Raw genomic sequence first — 10,000 nt, 5'->3', positions numbered from 1 at the left:
ATCATCACGGTGTTCCTGCAGAAAGCGCATTAAATAGGTTATGTCCTCATACCTACAGTAAAGACAGGAGCACTTTGGACATCCCTATCAGTCACGTGACTGATGTTAGTTCTGCTTCTGAATGATAAAGTGGACCTCTGCTGGTCACATCTATTACCCAAACGGTCCACATAAAAAACACACCTCATATGAAAGGCTGACAGAGTCCTTCCTAAATAGTCCCTCTAATAAATGAACTCAATTGGCAGACAAATTAAGGTTACATTTGACTTGATCCTTATTTTACACATTTCGATAATTATCGGGATCACCCCAAAGTCTCATTAGGGCCCTAATGAGGCGCTGCTACTCCGTGGCTTCCACCCCGCTCCATCTCGTTAAGGAAATCGCTCTTCAATGCTGATTATTTTATTTGGAGCTATAATTATATTTCTTTCGGATAAATCACGGCCTAATCGAGTCCGTGCAGAGGGCAGTGGCGCTAATTGAGGCATGAGATGCGGCGGAGGGGCGCTTACATCTGGGCTTATATGACCAGGGGAGCCGGGCAGGCGGAGGACTGAACTGAGCATGCGCAGGATGGATAATAAGGAATGTTTACATCCTTTACTTAGAGGTAACTAAAACAAAGCGCAGGAAGAGCAGATGTGAAGGAAGTCTAAGCATGTGCCCCATCTTGGAGCCATTTGTTTTATAACAAGCTAAAATTACGTTATTTTCTATTTAATGTGAGTTTAATGCAAGTTTAACAGATTAATATGCTGAAAGATTACACATAAAATGATGGTTCTGCTTGTAAGGTTTTGATGTAAAAACGTGACTTTGCTATAAACTAGATGATATGGAGTAAAAAGATCTATGTTTGCTCTGAAAAAAAAAAATCCATACTGTAGTGAAAAAAATGGAAATGATCTTAGTAAGAATAGACCACTTTAGATTTATAGCCGGATATTGAACGTGGCTTATCAGTTGAACATATAAATTAGCATTTAATGTACCTTGTATTACCTTGGTGTAATCCAATTAAGTGATATAGGAAGATAATGGGAGAGTTTGCACATTAGACTCAATAACTAAAAATTCATTTTCACAGTATTAAAGTCTATATCCTACCTACCTTTGCTACTATAAATTAAAGAGAATCCCATATATTTTTACCTTTATTTGGCTGCATTGCAGGTGAAATATTAAGTATTTTGAGAGATATGCACAACTCAGGAACACCAGTATACATGTTACTGTCTGAATTCAAATAAAAAATGCGTACGTCCTGTCTGCAATCAGATTTTTCCTAAGGGTTAGCTCATCTTTAATTCTTTTTTAATTTATTTGCCATGAACTTTTAAAATTTGGTCGAAAATGTGCCAAATTTTGATGTTTTGAGGTTTTATTCTCGTCTTTGAACCGTTAAATAAGTAAATGCCTCAGTAGAAGTTTTTGATTTTTTTTTTAAGGCGCATGTGATTAAAATAAGCTTTTCATAACCACTCTACGCGTTGACGCTAACACGGTGCGTAAACGCTACGGCGGTTTGCGACAAAGAGAGGCCACGCTGCCGCTCATACAGCAGTTTGTTTTTTCGTTTTTGTGACGTTAAAATTTTTTCGTATTTTTGTCCCCTTTTTTTAGCAGAACCCTGTAAGAGCAGCATTTCTATGTTTGCACCCTCGCCCCCCTTTTTTTTCTCCCTGAGCACAGTGACTTATTCCTCCTAATCCCCCCTGACTGTCACCAAATCAGCTGCATGAAACAAGAATCTCATTTGTTAAACTGGGGCTCGTGCAGATGGAAGATCGATTGTTTTTCTCCTCAGAAATCTCTAATTGAGTGAATACAGACTGCAGAGAGAGGAGAGGAGAGGTGAGGAGGAGGGGGCAAAAATCACCTGCGGGCCTGGAGAGGTTTGGATGTTTGTACTGTACGCACAAAGGTCACGTGACCAAGCCCTGCAATGAGCGCCACATTTCCAGACCTCACTCTAACTTTATTATATTACCCTATTTTCTGTTTATATTAAAAGTCACTCCTCATCTCATCGGCGCGTGAAAATGTCTACTTTCCACTCAGATGCACCGCATTAACTTTCACATGTGTTTTTTTTTCTGGGCTATTTTCAATATTTCTGTCAGGGATGAGATTGATGGGAGCTTGTTAGTGTTTGTATGAGTCTGTAGAGGAGAGGTGTAGCTTTAACTGCAGCTGTAGTGCTTGTTTACTCTAATTACAGCCTTAACAAATCAGCAAAACACACCCCAACACACACTAACTCAGTGCTGACACAAAACATGCATTTAAATTACCTGAACTGCACACATCTAACAAGAAAAATCCAGAGAAAGAAATTTACCAAACACTTATAACCTAAAGAAAAAATTGAACTAAAATAATAAGTCAGGCTTTAGTGATCTAATTCATTTAATATTTTTGCATTTTACGATACATTATTATTAATTCAGCATTTAATGCTACAGGAATTGCTCTATAAACACTAAACAAGCCGAACATGCAGGCAGTTTTCATTTATAGCATTCATTTGTATTATTAGAATAAAAAAACTACTGAATTGCTATTTCAAATTATTTATTTTTCTTCTATAAAATGGTGATTTTTTTTTCAATTCGTCAGTTTTCCCCCCGTTTTTTGACCCCTCAGCTGTAAATATCTCGTGCGTCCTGACGCCTCATCATTCCCTCTCTCGTTGTTTGGGTTAAAATATGACCTGCTGCCACCAGAGGAGTCATCCACTGTGTGTTTGTTCAGCTATAAAAGCACTGAGCTATTGAAAAGTCGTAAAATGAAGAGCGCGATCCATCATCCTGCAATGTGATGATTTTAAATGATGCTTAGAGGCTCTCAGCGCGCGGAGAGGAGCTGTAAAGCAGACGATGGGGCGGGTAAATACACTAATATGTACAAGATTATTAAGACGGATACAGAAGCCAATAATGTCTTAAAATTCTGCCAAAAAACGAACAATAAGGTGAACATACTGACGGCTTAGAGCTTAAGGCGCTTTGTTTCAGTTTTAAATCTCTAAGAAGTCCACCTTAAATTGAGATTCTTTTAAAATAAACAGCTTTAAAAAATAAAGAAAAATAAAAAAATAAAAAAAAGGGCATGCAAAAAATATCTCCAAACGCGCGTCTTCTTTTGGACGGACTCTACCGTGTGCGTCCGAAGGCGACGCCCGCAGACTCCTCAGCTCCATTCGTCCCTCCCTGCCTGCTCTCTCTGCGTCTATGTCCATTGCTAGCTCTTGCCACCAGATTGCAAATATATAAAAGAGGGGTAGAAGCAACAGAAGCCTGGATTGTTGAAGAAAAGAAGCCAAACGAGCCCCACGTTCACGCTCGGACGCGTCCTTTGTGCCACTTTTACGCACATAATAACTAAAAGCTGCTGCCTCAAAAACGTCTTGACAGCTGTCTATGAAACATGTCTGATTTTATTCTACTCCTCAGATATTTGACAGACTCATGTGAGTGTGTGAAAACCTAGTATTTGTTTAAACAAATTGTTATCATTTTTTTTTCCATTTGGCACAAAATGAACCGTAATTTGGATAAATTGTGAACAGCCAAAATAAAAGCCCCTTCTCTAAATGATCCAAACATGCTTTTGTGTTTCCACCCAGGTGTCAGTAATTCACGTGCACTCACTGTGTCCCCCTTTATCAAAGGGGAGCTCGTGTTAAACTCCCTCCACTTTCCGCCGAATTAATTTGCTCACACATCATTTAAAACAAGTCCCTCCTTCCTGACAGTTGGGCCTAAACAGTAGTAAATTAGCACTAATTTATACTGATCTTACTCAGATATTTGCAATAAAGGCGTGTATGGATTCAGTGCTAATTACATAAAAGCCTAATGGCCTTGAAAATGAGTGTGGTTAGAATTATATAAAGTTTGTTGTTGGGCTGAGAGGGGAATCAGAGATATTAGAAGAGGTTCACTTGCTCTCCAGGAGGCGTTAAAGAGGTCATAATGGAGGCGAAAACGCACTAAAAGTAAATGCACTTTTATGTTATGATTACACGGAGTTTATTATGTGTTTGGTGTTAATGCAGCCATGTTTTTCCTCCTCTTCCTGCTCAAAAACAGCACGCGCAATTAAACAAATATTGCGGTGATCCAACACTTCTTGAACGGGTCGAAGCTTTCACACAGATATTAAATCAGGTTATTTTATTGGATGTAATTTGGAGGAGAAATCAAAGCCAATTACAGGAATGAGGAGGAATGAACTTGTGGATGTGAGAGGATGGAGGAGGTGGAGGAGGAGGTGGAGGGGTCCTGGGCTGACATACCTCAGGCTTCAGCTCTGATTGGTCCTCGTTTGGAGAAGCTCATGGGTTCATTCCGTTGTTAAGCGCCTCCCCATTTCTCTAAACTACATTATAATGCAACGAACCTCCCTTTTAACCACAAACCGAATTTGCTTTCATTTAGGCCATATATATTTCTTAAATAGGTTAAAGTCATAGAGATTTTTTATTTTTTTGTGGGAATAGCACTTCGCCCTGGAGCGGTGCGCAATGCTATCTCATGCCGACCTCCTGGATGCTCGCCTCGGTGAGTTATCATCACCAAACTCCGGTCTTCAACTCTACTGTAAGCTGGAGGCGACTTCTCATCTTAAATCAAGCTGTGAAAATTGTCAATTTGCTTCTTAGATGATCTTAATGCGACTGAAGTGAGCTAAACTCGCTTAATTCATTGGAAAAGTAATTATTATTATTATATTACTGCGTAATTTGATTTAACAATTTTCTAAGATATCGTTGGATCGAATTGAATTAAGAGTATTTAAGGAGCAGATTGTGGTGTGCATGCTGTGATTGTGTCTTTCTTTTAAAGAGCTGCACGAGTTTATTCTCTGCATTTCTGTTTCTAATGCATGCAAAGCCTTTCTGTGCTGCAGAAAATAATGTTTTAGATTTGATAACTCACAGAATCTGTCTGCTAGGTGTTTTGCATGTGCAGTTTTTAAAATTCTAACCTGTCTCTTTTTCCTCCTGCAGAGAGATGCTCAGTGTTTTATTCTTACCAGCTGTGCTTGTTGTGTGTGCAGGGATGAAGGATGCCGCGGAGCTCCTGGGCCACAGGGAGGCTTTAAAGTGCAGGCTGGGCGGAGGAGGACCTGACCCGGGCGGACACTCCGGGGAGCTCGGCCCAGGTCCGGACGGCGTGGAAGGAGCCACGATGCTCCCCGGTGATGATATCAGTAGCGGCGGCGGAGGGGGAGGAGGACCCAACCCGGTGCAGGTGAACAGCAAAGAGCAGGAAAAGCAGCAGCAGCAGAACAACAACAACAACAACAACCCGAACCAGTCCGCAAACCAGCAGACCCAGAAACAGAAGCGGCACCGGACCCGCTTCACGCCTGCGCAGCTCAACGAGCTGGAGAGGAGCTTCGCCAAAACGCACTACCCGGACATCTTCATGCGCGAGGAGCTGGCGCTGAGGATCGGCCTGACGGAGTCCAGAGTGCAGGTAGGAGGCTGCAGACATGTTTATGCTTCTTTATTTATGTGAGGGAGATCAGACAGATGCAGAGATGAGACACAAAGACTCAAGAGCTGCTCCATGTTTGTATGACGCATCCTTCAAACATGGAGCAGAATCAAACATTCTGCACGCTCTACAGGAAGGACAGGATGAATACAGGGCCAAATTTAAAATACTTAACTTTAAAATTTAGAATAAGAATCCAGTAATAACAAAATACAGGAAAAAACAATCAATGTAACTTGGCCTGAAATCAGCCTTTAAGCAACACTTTCAATTTCCAAAATTGTCAATTCTATTTTTATTATTCTAATACAGGGTTAGGAATGAAAGGACACTTTTAAAACAGCACCAAATTATGCACTATATTTAGCGGATTGCCATTAAAAATACAAATTGAAATAAAGTTTTCAGCATGAAAAATAAGATCAATTCACAGAAAATTAGAAATACACGATCAAGTTAAAAAAGAAGATTTTTTTTTATTTGGTTCGTTCTTATGGGCAATCCTTCCAGTAAAACTGGTTTTTATAAATAAATCAAATCCAAGTAATTGTATTTAAATCCCTTTTTAAAAAAAATCTGGTCCAGATTCTAAGATTACAACTTAGAGTAATTTCCCGTTTTTAAGCAGTAAAACATTTGATACAGAAGATAATTTGCTGATGCACATTTATTCGGTACAACAGCTCAAAGTAGAGGATAAAGGTACATTAGAGATGGATAAAAATGAAAGAAAACAATAAAAGAACATGACAGCAATAATAGTGGTAACAGTAATGACAATAATGATAATAACAATAATAAAAATGAATAATAACAGACTGCACTTTGAGGAAAATACGGGAAAAACTGCACAGGATTGGAAAACAGTGTGTTGAGGTGACACATTATTATATAACGATAGCTGCAGTGTAAATGTATATATCTGCAGGACGTGGTTACACAAAACGGATGGAGTAAACACAAGGTGTATCTGTGTTGAAACCGGATACTAATGTTGACTAAAAAGATTCATTTTTTGTGCACGAATCTGGCACTAATCGACCACACGTCGATCATTGTCTGAGTTATTATCAACAAGTTTTATATATATTTTCAAATATACATTATTTGATATTACTAATATTGTTCTATTACATTTTAAAAAAAGGAAAACGAATTAAATAATCAAAAAGAGAGAAATTGTCAATTTTTTTTTTCTTCATCATAACAGGTCTTGTTTACAAGCATGCCGTGGGGTTCACACGAGCTTTATTCGGTCAGAGAAGGTCGTGATAGCTGGGTTTGTTTAGTTAAGACGTTAAAAAAATCCCAAATGACCTTCGATTTATTTTACTATCTTATACGTAATATTTTAATCATTTGTCTGTTACCGTTGTATTTTTGAGACTGTACAGTCAGATCCAGTAGCAGCCCTCTCTCTGTGATGAGTGATGACTCCAACCGGATCAAATGACGGTGTCAGCTTTATTAGCTGCTTCTAATGTCCCGGATTGAGCTGATGCTCTGATTTAACACACCTGAGTTCCCTCTGATAGGCTCACCTCACTCTGTGCTTGTTCTTCTCTGTGATATGTCTGTCCTTACTGACCTCCAGTCTGCACAAATACAACATCCACACGAGGAAATATGACCACAGCGCCTTATTAACCTCAGCCATGGCACGTGAGCCCGGAATAATGGAGTAATAATCATTATTATCATTGCTGGGCTCCGTTCAGTGTGTGTTATCATAAAATAAGAATTAGTGAAATGACGCTGAGCTGCTGAGGAGCAGATTCAGGTTCAGCTCAGAGCCACGTGCCTGTCAGCGCCCTGTGCGTCTTAATGCCGCACGCGCTGCTGAGGGTGCACTCTGTCTTTTTTAAACGGAATGAGAAATTGCATTTTCTTTCCTGTGAAGTGTAATGCATTTCAGGCCGGATTTCACGGCTGGATACACGAAGAGAGAGAAGGAGAGAAGGGGAGAGAGAGATTGTACCGTTCTTATTACCGCGCGCCACTTTCTCAAGCAAATCTGCACATTAATCATAGAGGCACGCGCACAGCCACACCTTCACAGGGCTCAAGGACTTCCGGAATAAAGTCCGTTTGTCACAGCAGGAGCATTATCTTTATTATTCAAGCGCGGGCTACACACTGGCGCCTAAAATGCTGAGAAAATACTATTTCTAATTTTTTTTTCTGAATTCTGTATTTGTTTTTGGAGCTAAATAAAAAAAAGTAAAAAATAAAAAATAAAAATAAAAATTCTGAGGCTCTTAAAAAAAATTACGACAATAATACTGTGCATTCTCAAATTATTAAAACGGATGGATAAGGGGAATCTTTCATTCCCTGAAATCCAGCCAGAATAGGGGCCTTAGAATAAAAATGTGAAGAAAAATAATTAAAAACAAATAAACAAAAAATAAACAAATGGAAAAAAGCACCTATTTACACCCTTTGGACTGTTCATGTCTTTAAGGTCAAAACAGGAATATTTTTTATTATTGATAGTACATTTTTTGTTAATATTAGATCAATTTTGCAAAAAAATTGTCAAAATAAATAAATACAGTTACCATATTTTCGACTATTATTTTTCACACTTTTGCCTTCAAAATAAATTATTATTTTTTTTCAAAATCTGATGCAACTCGTTAAAACCTCACCAGGCGTTTTAATTTTTTTTTTTTTTTTTTTTAATTGTGCAAACCGAGCAAAATTCGCGAAAGTTTTGATTAGTGTTAAAATTGGCTGTGTTACGCATGCGTAACCTTGTTTCAGGCTGTCTTATTTCGATATTGAAAGTGATTTATTGTTGTGATAAAAGACTGTTGTGGGGTGTTTTTATTCTGCCGTCAGCCTCACCCTGACCTTCTCTCTCTCTCTGTGTCTGTCTCCAGGTCTGGTTTCAGAACCGACGCGCCAAGTGGAAGAAGCGCAAGAAGACCACTAACGTTTTCCGCGCTCCGGGGACCCTCCTGCCAACGCACCACGGTCTGCCTCAGTTCCCCTCTGCCGCGGCAGCAGCAGCGGCCATGGGCGACAGCCTCTGCTCCTTCCACGCCAACGACACCCGCTGGGCTACAGCGGGGATGCCCGGCGTGTCTCAACTACAGCTCCCTCCGGCTCTGGGCCGCCAGCAGGCCATGGCGCAGTCCCTGTCTCAGTGCAGTCTCGGAGCCGGACCACCGCCCAACTCCATGGGTCTGGCTAACATGTCGTCCAACGGCTCCGGGCTGCAGTCTCACCTCTACCAGCCCACCTTCCCCGGGATGGTCCCCGCGTCTCTGTCCGGCCCCACCAACGTGACCGGCTCGCCTCAGCTGTGTAGTTCCCCGGACAGTGACGTCTGGAGAGGGACAAGCATCGCGTCGCTGCGCCGCAAAGCGCTGGAGCACACAGTGTCCATGAGCTTCACTTAGTAACATCTTTTGAATTCAGTTCTTATTCATCCATCAGCGGGAGACACAAACAGGATTCTTATTATTTTCCTCCTGAACCCAAGCCAGAGGGAGAACTAAATCCACTGATCTCATAGGACTGGGTCTGTTTCAGCTGTTTTATTATTTGGCATGTAGCAAAAGACAGCTATTTATTTGTATATTTAAATTAACTTATGAATTTGTTCTGTATTTATTTATTTATTTATCATTTGGCACATGCAGCCTTTATTGTGGCGGGGCCCCACTGACATTTGCTTGGTGACTGTTGGTTTTTGAGGACAAATTTTGTGGATATAAAGAAAAAATCTACCGCTCAAGATCCCATTTTTCCACTCTGAAGGGGATGCACAGAGGACACACAGAAACATGCAGGAGAGAACAGAAGAGAGTGAAACCCAGAAGAAGACTTGACTGCATGTGCTACCCAAGAAAAATTAAGATAAAAAAATAAGGGAAATACTCTAAATGAAGACCTGGACACTGACTTAACTATAATCTGTTCTATAGGATGTTTTGTGTAGCGGAAACACTCTTGTTCCCATTTTGGTCAGTTTGTGAAAACTTCAGTTTGAAGATTCTGTCTGTGCTTATGATCAAATCTGACTTTTTAAATGTTTGAACCATTTTGTTTCATGGACATGTTTATAATATGGATTCAGTGTAAATGATCAAATAAAAATCATTTTCAATTATGTCACATCATGGATCAAAACCTCCTTTATTCAAACTGTTTCATGGTTTAAAGTCAGTGTTGAATACTGCACCTCTGTCCTCTTTAAACCTGATTCCTCCTGAATCCTGGGTCATGTCCAAAACCTGCGTTCATCCGTGAGTTGATGCAATTTGTTGAGAGAAATTTGATCTTTTTAAGCAAAGGTTTCTGCAGGGCTCAATGCATCATAAACAAAATCTAATGTTGCTTTCATTCAATCCAACACCTGTTTGTCTCAATTTAGTACATCCCACTTTAAAGTGAATCACCATTTCTGCTCAATCAGTGACATCATATTTCAGTGACCTCATCATGAGGACTTTGAGTTATCTCATGTACATTCAGTG

At 40.0% G+C, this 10,000-nt stretch overlaps 1 protein-coding gene across 2 annotated transcripts; it reads left to right on the top strand.

Annotated features, from left to right (window-relative positions):
- The first annotated feature begins 4,408 nt into the window (after nucleotides 1-4,408).
- otpa (orthopedia homeobox a) lies at nucleotides 4,409-9,619 on the top strand. 2 transcript variants are annotated; one of them, XM_074690611.1, is made up of 3 exons: nucleotides 4,409-4,610; nucleotides 5,071-5,492; nucleotides 8,399-9,619. In XM_074690611.1, the coding sequence occupies exons 1-3, from the start codon at nucleotides 4,535-4,537 to the stop codon at nucleotides 8,918-8,920; spliced, it is 1,020 nt and encodes a 339-aa protein (XP_074546712.1). In that variant the 5' UTR covers nucleotides 4,409-4,534; the 3' UTR covers nucleotides 8,921-9,619. The 2 variants fall into 2 exon arrangements, with proteins under 2 accessions (XP_074546712.1, XP_074546713.1); XM_074690612.1 differs by having other exon boundaries at nucleotides 4,414-4,571.
- Nucleotides 9,620-10,000: the final 381 nt, after the last annotated feature.

This window comes from Halichoeres trimaculatus, unplaced genomic scaffold (assembly GCF_033239565.1).
Source record: "Halichoeres trimaculatus isolate MK-OKI-2021-1 unplaced genomic scaffold, fHalTri1.1 fHalTri1_scaffold_16, whole genome shotgun sequence".
Lineage (NCBI taxonomy): Eukaryota > Metazoa > Chordata > Actinopteri > Labriformes > Labridae > Halichoeres > Halichoeres trimaculatus.
Note: the sequence above shows the minus strand (reverse complement) of the source record. Positions and strands in the feature narration are given on the sequence as shown.

Bases quoted from the DNA above. Each gene is read 5' to 3' on its own strand.
- otpa (XM_074690611.1), top strand. From the start codon at position 4,535: ATGCTATCTCATGCCGACCTCCTGGATGCTCGCCTCGGTGAGTTATCA. The intron at 4,611-5,070 runs GTAAGCTGGAGG...TTGTGTGTGCAG, and splicing joins CTCCGGTCTTCAACTCTACT to GGATGAAGGATGCCGCGGAG. The intron at 5,493-8,398 runs GTAGGAGGCTGC...GTCTGTCTCCAG, and splicing joins TGACGGAGTCCAGAGTGCAG to GTCTGGTTTCAGAACCGACG.